This window comes from Drosophila guanche, unplaced genomic scaffold (assembly GCF_900245975.1).
Source record: "Drosophila guanche unplaced genomic scaffold, DGUA_6, whole genome shotgun sequence".
In the NCBI taxonomy this organism is placed as follows: domain Eukaryota; kingdom Metazoa; phylum Arthropoda; class Insecta; order Diptera; family Drosophilidae; genus Drosophila; species Drosophila guanche.
The window spans coordinates 12,100,399-12,119,059 of NW_022995744.1; the positions used below are offsets into that span (position 1 = coordinate 12,100,399).

The following is an 18,661-nucleotide window of genomic DNA, read 5'->3' on the forward strand; positions in this document are numbered from 1 at the left end:
AACAGAGACAGACAGATAAAAGAGAGGGGTAGAGTGGGGTGCATGAAGAGAAAGTAATGTGGAAAAATGGGTGGGTGGGGTTCGGCATGGCAGCAACAGCGCGTAAAAATGTACAAGACACACCACACTCTTGAGTGCAGATAGCCCTGGGTTTTTATTTATTTAACATTAAATGATCGAAGCTAGGGATATCCTGTAATGCTGACTATAGAGAAAATACCGTACAAACATAAATAAATAAGAGTTTTCTTAACAAAAAATACTTAAGAGGCGGCAAGAAACTACCATGAAAATTGGGGTAAAAAAGGCACACAGTTTTTGTATTAATTGTAAAGGAAAAATTATGAATTAATATTTGAAATTCAGATGTTCAAACAGGGAAACAAAAACCTTTGCCTTCGATTCATTTTGGTGATGCTATAATAATGATGCAATTTTAACGATAACCATGAATTATAATTGATCTGATCATTATCAATGTTTCCACATTCCAAAAAGCTGTCCATATATACCCCTTCGCTGCATGGCCTGCTGGGCATAAAAAGAATAAGAAGGCACCGAAATATTTATTAAGGACACACACACACACAGACACACACATACGTATACTGTGTGGTGGGGTGGCGTAGGATATGCATTTACCATGTTAAGTAATTCCTTAAACAAGACAACAGGTCGCCCGGTTCCGGCCCTTGTCCCTGTAAGACTCTTCTTCGGGCTGTAGCTGACGCTGAGTGGCAGCCACACACAGACATGCACACACACACACACACACACACACACAGCCACAAATTGAATTTAATGCTTTTTCTGCTGCAAACAAATCAAGGACACAGAGAAGACAGTCAGAAGGAGGAGAGGAGTGTAGGTCGCGGCACAAATAAATACCCAAAAAAGTGTACATAAATTTAAATTATTTTTGCCTCCTCTTTTTGGTTGCTTTCATTTATGCTTTTGCTTTTTATTTTATTATGCTTGGGCCATGCCGCATGCCACCACCTCAAAGAGGCATTCGTTTTGTCAAGGCATTTGACTATGGCCAGACGTCTTGTGGCACACTTTTGGAACACACTGTGCGAGTGTGTATCAGTATCTGCGGGGGCATCTTCAGCTGTCTCTTGGCGAACTATGTGGACACACGCAGACAGAAACAAAGATACAGATACAGATACAGATACAGTTACAGATACAGATACAGTTACAGAGACAGCTACAGGATACACACTCTCATTCTGTGGCAAGAGACGTCCTTGGGTCGCTGAGCGTAAGGCAACGTTAACTGGGATTTGACAGCTCGTAAATAATATTTCGCTTGTTTGTTGCCTCTGAAACGACACAAGATAGAGAGTGGGAGAGAGTGAGCGGGGGAGCAACGTCTTACACAAGGCCAAAAACGTTGGAGACAGTGGGCTAAAAAAGGGGAAGACACTGGGCTAGAAAAGGGTGAAAAGGGGAATGTAAATTGGTAGAAAAAGGGAATAAAAACTGGTAGAAAAAAAGTAGAGAATCATATATAGAATGATCATAGCTACCAGAAGGAATACAAAAAGTGTCTTCTTGGCTCATTGAACTCCTTGGCTCCTTCTGTATTTCCTGTTTTTGATTGGTTTTCCATGAGTTTAGGTGTAATTTTTGACTATTTTGTGCATGGAAAGCCATCATGGAGGTACGTTCTCCTTTTTTGAATGCCTTAGCCTAGTGTGTATATCGTTTTGAACCACTGTGCCGACTCATTCGACATGTCAGCCATGTGAAAAGGAGAAACGCATTTTATTTTTTAAGCTTTTCACCCGCTTTCTCCTGCTTGCTACTTCTTTTTTTGCTGCTGCTTGTTAAACAATCTCTCTACATGACATATGTATGAGCGTGTGTGGGAGTGAAGCTGAAGAAAATGAAGAAACAGAAAAGGAAGAAGGAGCAGGAGGAGCAGGAGGAGCAGTCGCTGAAACTGCGTTGGAGTCGCTGCGCCCTCACACTGATTTTCAGGCACTCTCATTATACGGATATCTGAAATGAAAAGCAGAAGTCGCTTTCCCTTACCACTCACACACATACACATACTTCTGCCCCGTTCGGTGCTTATTAAATTTTCATAAGGCGCTTCCAGCGGAGCTCGTAAAAATTTCACTCGCTTTTGGTAGCTTTTAAGCGGCAAGTGGATTAAAATTAAAGCACTGCCACTGCCAAAATACATACTTCAAAGGCAAATGCCGGTCGTAATTAAAGCCAGAAACGAAACGAAACGAAATGAAATGAACGGCATGAAAACTGTCCCACAATTCGATTGCCAAAAAGTGAATTAAAAACCCGGAACTTGGATCCCGTAAAGACAGGAAGGAAGCAGCGGAGGAAGAGAGCTAGAAATTCTAGGGGGAGGGAGGGAGGCTACAACAAATTCTGGACTAAGAGAGGGAGGCTACAACAAATTCTGGACGGAGAGAGGGAGGCTACAACAAATTCCAAAAAGAGAGAGAGAGAGAGAGTCAGAGCTGAAGAGTGGAAAACCGCAGAGGCCAGAACAAGCAGCAGATAGGAGTAGGAGAAAGGCAGCAGAAGGTTGGAGCCATTTTGCAGGGGCACCCGCAGGACTCGCTCAACTGTAAGAAGATGATGGCGCTGACGAGGACGAAGGATGAACCTTTCCCAGAACGACGACGCCGAATGAGAGATAGCGCCACGAAGGTCGCACACACAGACACAGACACAGACACAGACACACATATGGCAAGGTACAGGAGCGCTGTGTCTGTGTGGGCGTGGCACCCTGTGGCAGTGCTGTGAAATTTGAAGCAGATTGTGTGTGTGTGTGTGTGTGTGAGTGTGCCACCATCGTGCAATGTAAACCAGAAAACGTAGCCGATAAAAATAATACGAGAGGGCAATTTCGATTTATTGACAGGTGCTCGACTTTATTGAAACGTTTAACGTTTGAAAAAAATAAAAAGAAACCCCACAGAAAGGAAAGAAAATGGTAGCATGTCCCCTTGATGTGTGTGTGTGTGTGTGTGTGTGTGTGTGTCGAGAGGCATTTCTATGGAAAATGTGTGCAAAACGATAAAAATTATGTGAACTTCGTTTTGATTTATCGCTGGAAAATGCAAGAAAATCGGCGAAAAGATATCCCGTAGCTGCTGTCTCTCTATCCATAAATAGTGCCCGAAAGGCAGGCCAATTAGCCAAACTTCCAGCTTGTTTTAGCTGATTTTCGTAGATTTATGAGCCAAATTAAATTACAATTTCCATCTGGCGGATGAGCAGGGACATCCTCTAACGTCTAAGGACACACGCACTATTCCTGGTCATTCCAATGTGCATTTAATTTTGTGTGCCCCAAGTCTCGCTCACGTACATCCATCAATGCTTTCGGAGGCATTATTTAATAATGAAAATTGAATAGTCCTCTAATTCAACCTGATGACAAAGTGGATACCAGGCAGACAGCCAGCAGGTGCCTCACATATGTATGCGACACGTGCCGCACGGACACACACACACACGGACACACGGACACACGGACACAGGGTTGGGTTGGGTTGAGGGGTTGGTCACCCTCCACTCAATTGTGGTTTTCCGTTTCCGCATAATTTTTGGCCCAAGCGGAAGACTTCTGAGAAGAAGCCGCCGCGTCGCTGCGCTAACAAAACATTTGTTAAAACGGAAGGAAGGAAGGACAAACGACAAAACGCAGGACACAAAAGGCGCACACAAAGATAGACAAACGCCCAGGTAAACTAGCCACGCAGGGGCGGAGCGGGGTAGCAGATACACACAGGCTCTATGGGCGGCAGCATCTCTTAAGCTAACATAATTTGGTGGCCCGAAACTCGAATTCCAAGGCGAAGGAGCAGCAGGCCAAAGCGGGCACGTCCGCAGCCACCAAGTTCCACTTCATTTTCAGGGGCAAGCAAAGAGTGGCAGGAGAGGCAGACAGGAAGCAGGAGGTAGAAAAAAAAAAGGTTGCATGTGATTTGTGTCAGCGCAGGCGGAGAAGCAGTCGCTCGCACTGCTCCCGGACTATATATTATAGCACCAGGCGACAGTTACAACAATAAAACATTTCGGATGTCGCTTGTCCTGCCGCTGATCCTTGGGAGCCTGAGGCACTGCCTGCCAGCCAGCCACAGGCGGCACCTGACTACCGGCTAAAGGGCTGCCTGGCTGTCTGACGGACGACGACGAGCATGTAATGAACGATGCCTGGAGGCATTTTCTTGTTATTTTTTCATGGCATTATCCTTGTAGTTAATGTGTGTGGGGTGGGGGGCAGGCCGAGAGCACACGCACTTCCTCTGCGATGCTCCCAAAGGAACTGTGGAGCAAAGTAGGCTTTCCGGCTGAAGTTTCGCTCTGAAAGGGCATATTCTCATTCTCATTTAAACTGTCACCCAAAAACGAAACAATGTTTCGCCTTTGCTGTACGAATTTTTCGCTGATTTCTCGCCGTAATATTGGCCTGTCGGCCGCAAGGCGCTACAAGGATCCCATCTATGAGATCTTTTTGGATAAAGTGCGCGAGTATCGCCTGAAGAGTCCCACAGGAAAGGCTCTCGATGCGGGTCCGGAGTTTGAGCAGGAGCTAAATGAGACTTTGGAGCGTTTGGCATTGAAATTCGGTGGCGGGGATGGCGTGGATATGTTGGAGTTTCCCAAATTCAAGGAGCCTGAGGTAACACTAGATCCTCTGTCCATTTTTGCCAAGTAAGTTGAGGGTTTAGAGCCGCTAAAGTGGAGTGGAAATGTATGGGAATATATTCCATTAGGCCCAAAGAAGAGACAGAGAAAAGCGAGGAGTCAAAGGAAGTGAAGAATGGAGGCAAAGAACAGGAAAATACGGCAAAAGATCAGCAGAAAACCAAGGAAACAAAAGGGAAAGATCAGCAGAAAGCAAAGGACACAAAGGCCGAAGCAAAGGACATAAAGGCCAAGGACACAAACCCCAAAGATGACAAGAAAAAGTAGATAAGGAAACTGCCAATTTCCTTAGTGTTCAATTTTCGTTGCTGTTATTTTGTAATCAAAATTTCAATTAAATTGTTCCACTGTGGCTGCTCGGCAGACGAATGGCAAAGATAATGCTGCACGCAATGATGTCCTTTTATCCTTCATCAGCATCCCTCATCTCTCGCTCAGCTTTTCGCTCCCTTTTCGGCTGGGGCTTTTGGCTTCGTGGTTGACTTGCACATATCTGCATTACGCATACGCACTGTGTGCGGCATGCCGTCTGCAGGTGAAAAGGAAGGAAAGAAAGGGCTTTCCTGCCCGCGTGCATCTCATACGGAAGTGACAATGAGAATGCATTTAAAATTCATTAATTGAACGCACTTTTCAGCCTCGCCTCTCCACTTTGTCTGCTGTAATTGTAAGGCGTCCTGTTGACTTTTCCTTGAATGCCAAAAGAACCGCAGAGAGAGAGAGCCACAGAGAGAGAGAGGCCCCGAAAAACTTTACTTCACACTGCATAAATTAATTGAGTCTTCGTCTTCAAACAACAGACTGAAGACTGCCTGCCTGGCGCGTCTGCGGCTTGGCTTTCTCCCTGCTCTCAGCGTCCTGCGTGTCCTGTGTGTGTATGTGCCTCGATCGAGTCGTCTCTGTGGTTTACCGCACTATCAAAAACTTTTGCTTTTCGGGGCAGCTCTCCCACTCGAGGCTAATGCATTTTTCAGTTTCTGGCGCTTGGCGCATCTGCCGCTCGTCTCTACAGTGATGCAATCGAATTAAAATTTATGACAAAACCATTAACAAAGTTGCCAGTTCGTTGGCATGGCCATTGGCAGGCAGTCAGGCGACCGACCAGACCAAACCAAAGACCAGACGGAAGAAAGAAAACTGGAAAAGTTTTGCATGTGACCTGCCGGAAAAGTCAGTGGCTGCCAGTAGCTAAAACTTTCCAAATTAATTGATGGCCGCAACGATTTAAGCGTTTGGCCAAGAGGTGAAGGTACAGGTGAAATGCAGGTTAAATATGGGTTGCAATTTCGTATGACTAGGGGAAGTTTTTGGATATTTCCGAGGCAGATTTTGGCAGCAAGTTGGGGCAAAGGAAGTGTAGAATGGGATGCAAGTGGAGCTACTTTTCGGTCACTTTTTGATACAAATTTCAATGGAAATTGTTTGGAGAATATCACGGATTTGCTTTCCAAGAAAAGTCGGACACAAAAATGTAGCAAAATAAAAACATCTTCCGCTTAAACATTCATAAAAGTTGAAATACAAAATGTTGCGTAATAATACGGCGAAATATTCCATTTTCCTTGCAAATACATTTTCACATTAATTTTCTGGATAATTCCAGCAGCAGCATTTCCATGGAACTGTTTTGGAGCCATCTCGTTGTGGCAAATAAATGTTTAATGCGCCTCCCCTGGCTTGCTTCGTTCTTGCCATCGTTGCCATTGGAGTATTTGCGCATACCACAAATGTCTTTTGGGCCAAGTGGCCGGCCGGATGGCCAGCCGGACAATGGCCCCCAGGGCCTTAGACGACGACTGTCGACTGGTAGACCAAAGCAAACTGCTGCTCAGACATCTTGCGATCCTTGAAAGATGCAGAGGGGGAGAAAGAGAGAGAGAGAGAGAGAGGCGCTTTCGTTTTGGTCTGTTCGTGGCGATAAAACGCTTCAATGTTCACTTATTGGCTGGGCGTGAGGAATTTTTATATTAATTTATGGCTCTGACACCGGGAAATGAAGGGAGCCAAGAAAAAGGTGGGAACGAGAACGGGAACGGGAGCCGAGTGGGCGGCAAGCGGCTGCCTTTTAAATTATGAATTGAATTGGAACTGGTGGAAAACTGTGAAAGAGAAATCAGCTAGGCAGTCCAGGTTTTCGCACAGGTTTCACTCCTGAAGTTATTTCCATTGAAGGCCCAGGCCGGCCCAGTGCTTCTGCGGCCTGTTTCCTGCGGAAAAGTTGTTTTATTTTTCATTCAATTTCTCTGTTCTTTCTGCCGGATTCGGTTTTAATGGCTTTTTAAATGCCAACTGATAAATGGCCAGGCCAGGCCAGGCAGCATGACAAATGAGATTTCCGACTCGACGCTCCTGCCTCTGCCATAAAGTGTTCCACGGTGGATCGTATTTCCTTTTTATATTTTATTTCTTTATTTATTTACATTCTTGACGCTACGCAGCGGATTATTAACTTATATGGAAAGCAAGCAGCTCTCATTAATAATTTGCTTATAAAGTGAAATGGCAAAAGGGAAAGCAGACACACACACACACACACACACGCAGAGCTCGCTGCGTCAAAGATTAAACAAAAGATTTTTCATGACAATATATTTTATATGCGCGATACTCAAGGGGTATTTCGGGGTGTGATGAACGTGTGTGTGGAACTGGCTGAAGGAAGCGTTTGCTGCTCATTAAATCATGATTAAAATTGATACATAAATGCAGAATGGCAAATCATTTTCATAATTATTATAATAATGACACTTCTGGACTCGATCAGAAGATTAATTAAAGCACCTCAAATATTATTTTGGCTGTTTGAACACCTGACTTTCGACTACAATTTATGGCCAGAGCAATCCAATGCTGATACAAATTTATTACAGCGTATCTGAGTGTCCCAAAACAGTTCGACGGGGAATGTTACGCATAGCCGTGCACGGGCACGTTGCGGAGAGTTCGGGCGAAATTAAATGACAAAAAATAACAAGTTCCCAGTCATCTCTCAAGGTTTGCCCCACTGGGAAATGGAATGTGGTGTGGTGTGGTGTGTGCATGGGATGGCGGCTAAGGGTCTCAGGACACACAAACAGAGAGAGACTTTTCGCGTAATTTCACGTATTTTGTGCAAATACACTCGAATATGCCACACAGAGGAGCAGCAACAAACAGACAAACAAAAACTGTTTTCTTTTACTCCTGGCAAAATCTATCTCTTTCTTTCTCTCTATCTACGCTTTCTCTCCTTCTTCCACTGCTTTCTATGGGAAAATGTTGGGGTCATGGGCGGGCGGGCTTACTCTCTCTCTGTTTTGTCAGTTTTTCCATAAAATTAAATTTTATTTATTCATACATTAAGAATGAATACAATATGAATACGTGCGTCTGTCTGTCAGGCGATGCGCCAGTGGTAAGCAGCGAACACAGGCTGTGGGCTAGAGGAATGTTTCTTTTAGTCCTAAAAATTTTGAAATTTCTAGACACATATTTCGAAATGCAGTTAATCTCAACTAATTGGCTCCAAACACTCGACTCACCATTTTCTGGTGCACAGTTTGCCAGCTTGTTTATCTGTAAACAAAATACCAGCAGTAAAAGAAAAGTGCAATATCATTTATATTTGTTTTGGGATGTGGAAGCAAGCAAAGCATCATCCTTTGGCAGCAGTAGCAGCAGCAGCAGCACATCCTTGGCCAATGGACAAACAATGAGGCAGCACTTTCAATAAGTCAAGAGACGAGCAGGGAAGTGGTTCTCTCTCTCTCTCTAAATGGATTAAAAAGCAATGCCGGAAACTAAATTGAATCTAAGGCAAGCCCAAGCAAAAAAGGTTTGTTGCCTGCCCCATTTAAAATTTTACTATTCATTCGATGACTTCTTTTAAAGACCATCAACAACATTGTTTCGGCTTCTGTGTATATTTCTCTCCCTGTATATTCCCATCGAGAATCTCTTGAATTGTTTTTAAACGATGGTCTGAAGTCTGGAAAGTGATTTGCCATAACGTGGGCATCGCCCTCTCCCACTCCGACTCCCTCAATCTCTCTCTAGTCGTAAAAAAGCGACAACAAAGGAGTTGAGAACTGTGGCATAAATTCGAGGCTCTCGGGGGCTGGAGGCTCTTGCTAAACTGATTTTTATATCAGCCAAAGCCAAACACGAAACGGCGAATGTTCTACGCTCTATGGAATACACAAACAATAGTGCGTAAAGATGGGCAAATTGTCTATTTAGAGCAAACAAAAAAAAAAAAGAAAAAAGGGATACTACACCAAGGTCAGGTCCCTGCCGGCCTTCTTGTTGCTCTTTTCTTTGCGTGTCTGCTGTGTCCATGTCTCTGTCTTGTCCTTTGTCCTCTCAGCTTAGTCCCGAGCTCAACGAAGCTCAACATTTTATAGACCGATAGACAGAGAGACTCTGAATAATTTATGCGCCATAAAAATGAAATCGAATTGCAGGCCGTGCCGAGGCGAGGCGAGGCGTTGGCTCTTCTCGGAAAAGAGAGTCATCAAGTGGCAATTTATGGTCGAGTTGACCGCTTCACTGGCCAAAGGAGCCTCTACCTTTACCTGTTTTCGTATCTGTATCTAAACATATGTGTCAGCTAAAACAAAAAACACTTGACGTTCATTTTATGCAAATTAAACAGCAGCAGCAGGCCATGGCCCACAAAAGTTCCAACATAAATTTGCCTAAAATGCTGAAAAATAAATTAAATTAAATGAAGTTGAAAACTGCGACAAAGCGATGTTGCCCCAACCCCAACTCCGCCATAAATTGTCCTTGTTTTAGAGGGTGTCAGAGACCGAAAAATATTTGTTTATGGCGCAAAAGGGGCAGTCGAGAAATTGTTACATAAAATATCTGTGGTACCCGCTGGAAATTGCAATGAAAATATTTGTGCTGCACGGACAATTTTTTGGTGGGGGTAATCAAATTAAGGTGGCAACTTTGGCTCTAGCAATATGCAACTATCCGATACTTATTAGAAAAGTTTTGCCAGAGCTGCAACAAAGAGGGAGAGAGAGAGAGAAGGTAGGGTTTTGGGACAAACTGCCGGAAAATCCGTTATTCCACGGTTTTGATTGAAATTGAAACGCAGCAGAAGGAGCGAGGGGTAGAGTCGGAGAGGGTGTGTCATGGGAATATAGGAATTTAATTGAAAGATAGTTCTTCGATATGAAATTGCTTAGAAATCCTCGCACGAAGCGACGTGATCTCGTTTCCCAATGCATTTTGATGTTGGCTCCTGGCTGCTGCTCCTGCTGGCTCCTGTCATTGTCTTCGCGGTGTCTCGCCGCAGTCGAAGGCGAGAGAGATAGAGAGAGGGAGAGAGAGAGAGTGGTGTGACGTGACTTGAACTCGAACGTGCCGCATATTAGCGGCAACGGCATCCAATTCGTTTGGTGGTGGCGGCAGCCAACGTAAACATAATCATCATCTTGCATGCGGCAACCTACATACACACACACACATACAGGGGCACATTCTCTAACCAATTCCAGTGCCAATCCCATTCGTTGTCGCATGAAAAGTGGAAAATCGGGTTAACAGTGCCAAAAATGCAGACAATGGGAGCAACAGCAGCAGCACAGACGGCAGCAGCACTGACTGCTCTGCGGCTCTCGATAAATCAGCAACAATACATTCCCTAACCTCTAGCCCCTCCCACACACCCACCCGCTCAATGCCATTGCCATTTCTGTGGGTGCCATGGCAAAACGCTCAGGTCGCTGTCGCCGTTTTGTTCGCGCACAAAAATAGATTTAAAATTTATAAATTATGAGCATTTGTTGCAGCAAATTGAAATGTTACGTTTGCAGCGCAGCTCGCATGTTGATGCTCCTCCGATGGATGTGGCAGTTAGCTTTCAAATTCGCCACACAAATCTTAAAGGGTAACGCACGAAACTCGCAGCAAATACGAGAGGAAGGAGTATGCGTGTTCGCATAAATTCAATGAGGAGTGCAAGAATAAGCAAAAGATAAGGCCACTCGCCTTATGGCGCATTAATGAGCAAAGAGAGAGGGAAACAAACAGGGAGAGAGTGTAAGCAGTGTGACAGATATTGGGTGCAGTGGTGAAGCGTACACCTATCTTTCGACTGGCAGTGACCTACTTCAATAAGGGAGATCGTCTGTCGTGTATATATTCAATAATTAATTATTTTAGGTAGATTCTCTCATGTACATTCAGATCATATTTACATACATTACATACTTTTTCATACATATTACATATGGTTAAATGTTTTTTGAATTTGGGGATTTAATTATAATTTTGTCCGCCACTGTATTGCCTTGCATTTCGAAATATTCTGCCTTGGAGCGCAATGTCTTTTAGTCTCTCACTCTCTCTCGATCTTTGCTCGGCAATTACAACACAAACAAGAACTGCCGTTTTTCTCTTCGGTTTATTACCATGCACTCTAGTATATCCCTCTCTCTCTCTCTCTGTCTCTATCTTACAGCTTTATTTATAATCTCTCACACAATCTAGCTTTAATTCAATGTCATTTCTTTAGTAATTCATTTGAAATGTGAAATGTATATAAATTGTAACAGTCAGATAAATGATAAATGATACATGGGAATTGTGAAATGCATTTAGATGGAAACTTTTCTTAATTGAATTTGAATTTCTGGCACTCAATTTGTGTATTATGGCATAATTATCATTCAATTAACAAAGTCCAATAAATTATATTCAATAATATGGCAGAGTATATCAACCATAAATATGACAAATAAGCACAAAAAACACTTAATTCAAAATTCGATTTTAAGCTAATTGAGTAAATCCGCATACAAATTTGAAATTTTGAGGCAAATGTTTGCCATGGTGGCTGCGGCGGCGTCGCAGCTCTTTGAATCTTAAAAAGTATTGACAATTTAATTTGGAATATATAGAAATGTGTGTGGTGAGTGTTTGCCACTCTCTCTCTCTCTCTCTCTCTGGCAGCATAAATCATTGGCTTAGTTTATTTCAAGTTGCCCACAGAGAGCCCACCTCTTATTTTTGGGAACCACTGAAAAATACGAAATACCGCAATTTCGGCCATTTGGGATGATTTTATGGCAACGAATGGAAACGAATTTTCATATGGGCATGCTCGTATATCAAAAACCATTTTCCAAAATGCCTGTGCATTGGTTGTCGGTGCTTTTGCGGTGGCCAAAAGCATAATAAAATGCAGATAACGGCAATCAAATTTACTGGGCTAACGGGATCTACATAGATGGAGCCCCCTGTACCCTGCCACACACCCTGCCCATGCTGTCAGCGATAGCGTTGCCACGTTTAATGGCCAGAACGAAAATCGTATAAAAATATTTCAATAATATTTTTTGACCATGCAAAACGAACTTGGCAATTAATTAACAAAATATGTATAAACCCCACAAACATCCCGTATATCTTTCAGTTGGTCTACACCTACATCTTTCATGTTTTTCTCATTCCAGATATTGCCCCCTTCTGTCGACCACTATTTGTGGAATGTACTCAGAGCCACACATTCTGGGCATCAGATTATAAGGTTGGTGGAATTCCTTTTTTGTTCTAATTAATTTTACAGACATTTAAAGGGCAAGCATTCAGTAATGTTGGAAAATCTGCCCTTTTTTCATGTTCTTATGCGTTGTATTTATGCTAATCAAACAGAATCCTGACCTCAGGCAAAGTACGCCTCAAAATCAGTAAAAAGACAAACAAATCCAGAGACGAACCCACTGAATTTTGGGACACTTGGCTCTGTGGGTTGGATTTGTTGTTGCCCCTGGTCCGGTGGCAGTTATCCCTCGGGGGCCTTAGGCCGTGTTCTCAGACGAAGCAGCGAACTGCTGCTGCCTGCCTGCCGCCTGCCGCCTGCCTTCTGCTTGTTTATAAAAATAATTAAGAAATATTTTCATGTTTTATAACTTTTCAGTGCTGCTGCGAAAAACTTTTTAAATAGACAAACTTTTGTTGCCGCCGCCGTTGCTGTTCCCGTTGCTTGTTTACTTACAAAATGTTAGCTGCTCGAAAACTCCTGTCCTGTCCTGCCACTGCCACTGCCCCCCCGTTGCGTATCCGTATCTGATGGATACATTTGAAAATCTCGAAACAGCTAACAACATACTTCATTATAATATTTTCACTTTCAACTTGCGCCCAGCCAAGTGTCTGCCTCCCCCTGCGCATGGCTTCCCACACTCTCTCGGCGGCCACTTTTCGCTCCCCTGTTCCGTCCTGCTTCTCCCCGTTGTCTGCTCTTGTTATTGTTCTTGGTCTTGGTCGTGGCTCTGTCCGCCCCTTGGGCTATGCCATTGACGTTACCATCTGGGGGAGTGTGGTTCCCTTGACAAAATGTCTAATTTCCGTGCAGGAAAGCAAGAAATTACTTTATGGTTTGTTAATAGCAGGCTCCAGAAAGCGGATCCTCTGCCAAAAGCTTTTCTTTCTATGGGCTTAAATGTTGTGACATATTTTGCTTTTGGAGGCTTTCCGGCCGCCGGCCAACTTACAGTGCAGAGCAAAGCCATTTGCCTACGAGAGGATACGAGTCCTGTTTAATGGGAATTTAAACGGTAACAATTACAGTTACCTAGAGTGTGGGTGGGTGGTGGTTGGGGCTGCCCACCTGTCAAGTCAATGAAACTTTTGGCCATTGCGCTATTGAAATTTTTGGCGTGTGCGGTCGAAACGACACCTGGTCCGCAGGGAGAGAGATAGAGGGAGATCGAGAGAGTGTGTGTGTGCTGTGCACTGCGGGGGAACAAAACTTATGCTCAACAAAACGATAGCTTCTAGGAGTAGCGACTCTGGGATACCAATGACACCCTCAGGCATCCATGGAATTTCATCATCATGTTGAATGTATTTTTTTTCTTCCTTCTTGTCCTTGCGTCTTGCCCTGTCCAGAGAGTCCTTTTGTTGGGTCCGTGGGTGGTCCTCTCTTTATATCTTCGTTTCATTTTACTTTTTATTTGCATTTAGTTTTGCTGTATATATTTATGCATGTAAAAAACCAAAGATAACTTCTGGCTAGACGCAAGAATAACATTTAGTACGAGTATCCTTCGAGTATCCTTACCATAGGCAGGGATTATGAACGTTACCCCTGAAAAAAAAGGTAACGTTATTTTTTCTGGTTTTTGTTTTTTAAGGAAAAGTTTTATTTAAATAGCAAGTATTATTTGTTGCTGTTTTTTTTTGTGTTAAGGGAGAAAGTGGCTTAGTTCTGGTAGCTTTGAAGACCGCTCCAATTCCAATTATCTGTTGGTGCCGGTCCCCCCACAAATCCCTCTTATGGCCAGCCTAGCCCTTTGCTGTCAGCGTCTGTATGTCTGCCTGTCTGGGCGGCCTGTAAATATTTCCGCCCTTTTGCGACGATACAAGTTTTTGCATTGCCCACATTTTGTACACTCTCATATGCGGGAGCAGGGTATAACGATTTTGCCAAGATGTTTGCAACACATGGAACGCAGGAAGGGAGGGTAGAACAGAAAAACGAATATGCCCGATGCCAAGAGTAACTGCGATCACTTGGGCAGCGCAGCTTGCGTTGACTTTTTCATTCCTCCATCCCACGTACGCTCGAGATCAAGCTTGAGCGTGCAGTCGAACAAATTGCAATAACAACTATACGGGAAGCTTAGCTGCTGCAGAAAGTTCGAGAGGGTTGTTTGTGTGTATGTGAAAGCTAGTGCTTGAGCAGGTAGCAGATCAGCATTGACTGCGCTCTTTGTCTCCGCTTTGCCTTTGACTCGTGTAAATTGCAATAACAAAACATAACGGCATGCAGCAAACGATCCCTCTTCTCTCTTCACTTAAACGTGCATTAACATAAGTATCCAAATCGATCTTTAAGGGTATCCAAAGCGTTATGTAAAAGCCCAGCCCCAGGCTAGAATTTTTTCCATGTTTTTTGTGTGTTTGTTTTGGGCACTGTGGAATTTTTCTGTCTTTTGTTTGTCATGGTGGCGGGGAGGGGTGTGGTGTCTGTGTGTGCTGTGGTATGGTGTGGTGTGGCCTAAGCCCCGCTTGTGTTGCGAGTATTTGCCAATTTTGTGTCTGCTGGCCGCAACAGGAACATCAGAAGAAGCAGCAGCAAAAGCAGCAGAAGCTACAAACAAGCAGAACAGAACAGAGCTGCAGACTGAGGCCTCGGGGGCCACAGAGAAGAAACTAATTTCTTGCCGGGATTTGGCCTTCTTGTGTATCGTTTTTCCCTATGTGTGTGTGTGTGTGTGTGGGTGTGTTTGTGTGTGCCCCGCGGCAGAGTTAAGTTTTGTACCCCCGCATTTCCCCTCCATTGTTGTGGAGGGTTTCTTACTCCAGTTTTTCCTTGTTTGTTGCTTGTTAGCAGCAGCCAAACCCAGTCGACCATTCGCCTTGAATGCCATTTCCTGTTGCCCATTTTTCGGGCATCGACTACGGGCTAAGGACGGACTACAACGGGACTTGTATGTGGCCGCCTCGGGGCGAAATATTTAAATTATTATTGCGTCTGCTGCAGAAGAAAAGTAAATTTGATTAGGAAAATAAATGCAGCCCTTGGGAACTCAACAAACGGCTACCTGCACGCAGATGGTGGGAGGGGGAAATATCTCGGGGGATGGGGGATGGGGGATGAAAACAAAAAAGATTTCCATCTGTTGATGATGCAGTTTTCTTGTTAATTAGTTGCAGTCGGTTTTATGCTCCGCGTAATTTGTGGCATGTGTTCGAGATCCCATTATGTAGTCGTTTCAGCCATCCCCTCCCTCCAACTGCTGCTCTCTCTCTGCTCTACCGTAAAGTTCATGGAGCCATGGCGCAGTGTCTGGCAAGGCAGTGACTGCGGCTTGGGGGGAGATATTCAATATAATTCACATTCAATTTCCATTTCCAATCTGCGGTGCGGGCTGTGTGGCATCACCCGAGGGCATCGCATGTGTGTGTGTGCCGCAGTCCAGATGCCATCAAATGCAGCAAGGGCCATGCATCACACCACCCACACCCACACGCTGCATGAGGCATGAGGCATATGCCTCGTAATCAACCCCTTGTTGCTTCTGCTGCTGCTTCTTTTGGTGTTATGTTCTCTCTCATGGCTCTGGCTTGTAAACAAAACATTCATCAAAATTTTATACACTCAACATGTGCCACGCCTGGCTGCATGCCCCAACCAGACAGCCCTCGGGGCCCTGACAATATTTGTTTGTGTTTTCGGTTGCTGCTGTTAGTCCGGGGGCTGCTGCTGGCTTCGATTTTTGAATGTTCTTTGAAAAATCACAACTAATTAACTTTGCCGTTAGCTTCTACTACTGCCCCAGCTGCCACTGCCCCTGTTGCTGCTGTCCAGATGTGAACCGTTCCGGAAAACAGTCTATAAATAGCAAGACGTGCCCGGTGCCAAAGGTAATTCTCTGTCGACATCCGGTCGTTTGATAAGAAATCTCTTTCTCATTCTTCGGCTAAATGAGCCTCATCATCTCTACCCATCCAACAGGCAGAGGTGAGGCATCACTCCTCCAACTACTTCCAGCCTACAGACAGAGATGAGCCCCCCCTTCCTCTGCTGCCCTTCTCTTGCCATCAAACACAGCTCAGATTTAGTGTGACTCCATCAGAGGTGTGCGTGGACTTAGGGGAACTTCTACCATTGGGGGAAATGCAATGAACTTTGGCTCCGCTTTATGGTTGAATATAAAGGGAGAGAGATCTTTATGGATTTATGGGATCTCTGAGCTGCGCAGTTTGGTGGGAAAAAAGTGTTAACCCGAATGTGATGAAATTGTAAGGAGCTGTAGGGGAACTGCTCTTCAGCCTTCACAGAATCTACCCCAAGTGGCGATGTTTGAGTCATGGAACGATTGATAACGAATCTGCCTTAAATCTGCGCTAAATGGTCGATGATTGATAAGGAAACCAACGCTTAAAGAGGAATGATTGATGGGAAATGTATTAAGAAATCGAAAAGTGCGTTAATTGATGTCAAATCTCTGCTAAATGTTAGATGACTGATGGGAAATCCTCTCCTGCAGCACTCTTCAAGGCAAGCTGCAGCATTCGGATTCAAAAGCGCTCAAATTCTACTGTTTTTCGGTTTCCCAGATATCCAAAACTTTTCTCATATTACTCTGCCTCCTGCCCATAGAAAAACTTGAAATTTCAGATCAAAAAGCTATCTTTAGACTTTCGTCAGTGTTTGGTTCTTCCTAGTCGAAAGTTTCCTTTAATCTTGCTGCATAGTTCAGAGCTGTTGCTTTTTTCCAATCGACTTTCAGCTTATTTTATGAAGAAAACTTTTGTTTAATTGAAACAATCGAGAGGGAGAGAGAGAGAGAGGAGCTACAGAAAAAGCGGGAGACAAAGTTCATAAAAAATGGGTTAATTTTTGTTTCTTTTTGCATTTCTGCGGCTGTGTCTGCGTTGTCTGTTGGACTGTGATTGGAGACTGCCAGTGGCTGCTGCCTGGCGCTGCTGATTGTTTCCCGGCGACTGGCTTTCCATTGTGTTGCAACTTCTGCCAGAAGAACTGTCGATGAGCGGCGTAAATTGTTGGCAAGTTTGTGCAGGCTCCTCCCCCTGCCCTCTGGCCAACGCATTTGCCGCTCCTCGAAGCTGTCTCCGGCGGAGACAATGAAGGTATTTATTAAAACAAACTTGGGTCGACACAGCGGCCTTGGGGGTGCGAAAGTTTAGCCACAGTTTGGGGGCCAGTCCTCTAGGAGTCAGAGTCAGAGTCGGAGTCGGAGTCGGCGTCTCTCTTGGTGTCTGCCAGCGGCAGGCGCATAAATGTCACTTACGCGCTTCTTGATGCTGCTGCTGCACCAACGCCATTGTGCGGGGGCATCAGCCATTGAGAGAATTGCGAAAGTGACAATTTCGACAGCCACCAGCTGGGAGGTGTCCTAGGAGGTGTTCCTCCTTTGGGTGTTGCAGCAGGCATCGTCCTCGTCGTCTTCGTCTTCGTCTGGCCAAAGTGTAAGTGCAAATTCAGTTTTGGTTTAATTTCGACAGGCTGTGGTCGGTGGGACGGGCGCCCCCTTTGCAGTCGACTGCAGGCAGCAGGCAAGTCCTTTTTCCATTGACCAAAAGCTGTCAACAGAGTGCTTGCTCTAGAGTCCTGTCTCTGTCTCTGCTGTCTCTGCTGCCCCCACCCCTCCCCAGCTGCGATCTTTATTAAGTTTTCGCTTACTTTTCGCCAAGTGCGACAGAAAGTTTTTCGGGTTTGCTTCGACTTCTTTGTCATTTTTTGCCTGACGCCTTCCAAGACTGAGTTTTTCCTTGTTTTTCCATATTTCAGCTTTTGTTTTCTGGTTAAGATTGCAAATCTGGCCATTCCATAAAGTCGAACGAACGCCCCCCAGCCCCCCAGTCTCCCCAGTCGCCCCAGTCGCCACTCCAACCCCTTTATGCCTGCCCCTCAATAGCCATTTCCATTTGTGTGGCAACTTTCGCTGTGTCCTTTCGTTTCGTCTGCCAAAATATTTGTTGTCAATTGCTTTTAGTTAAATAAGTTTTTCATTGGTGGCAAATTAATATTTTTCGGAAAAGTTTCTGGCACTACAAATAAGATAGTGAGCGCAGCTACTGTGGGAGAGAGAAGAGAGCATTGAAAGAAAGGCAAGAGTCAAGATGGAGAACAGAACAGAAGGGAAGTGCACAGCCACTCTGGGAGAGAGAAACAGCACCCCCAAACTGAGTTCCTGCACGTCTGGCCCCACAGTTATTCAATATTTTGGAATTTATCTTGTCAGAACAATAAAAATAGAGCAAAAATACACACTGGCGGGACATGTGTAGGAAGGATGAAGCATGTAGCCGAGTCCTGTGTAATGTGGGTCACTATGTGAGAGAAGCAGAGAAGGCCTGGAGCTGCTTGCCACTGGAATTTACATGTTCGAACATTCCCTTTTAAAACATTTTGTAAGCCATTGGAAAATTGACATAAGCTGCTTGTACTTTTCTCTCCTTTTTAATATCAAATAAAAACAATTCAAGCATTTGGTCTCAG

At 44.5% G+C, this 18,661-nt stretch overlaps 1 protein-coding gene across 1 annotated transcript; it reads left to right on the top strand.

Annotated features, from left to right (window-relative positions):
- Positions 1 to 4,369: 4,369 nt before the first annotated feature.
- On the top strand, positions 4,370 to 5,048 carry LOC117579471 (ATP synthase-coupling factor 6, mitochondrial). Its single transcript, XM_034265360.1, has 2 exons — positions 4,370 to 4,698; positions 4,761 to 5,048. The coding sequence occupies exons 1-2, from the start codon at positions 4,400 to 4,402 to the stop codon at positions 4,957 to 4,959; spliced, it is 498 nt and encodes a 165-aa protein (XP_034121251.1). The 5' UTR covers positions 4,370 to 4,399; the 3' UTR covers positions 4,960 to 5,048.
- The last annotated feature ends 13,613 nt before the right edge of the window (positions 5,049 to 18,661 follow it).

Bases quoted from the DNA above. Each gene is read 5' to 3' on its own strand.
- LOC117579471 (XM_034265360.1), top strand. From the start codon at position 4,400: ATGTTTCGCCTTTGCTGTACGAATTTTTCGCTGATTTCTCGCCGTAAT. The intron at 4,699-4,760 runs GTAAGTTGAGGG...ATATTCCATTAG, and splicing joins CCTCTGTCCATTTTTGCCAA to GCCCAAAGAAGAGACAGAGA.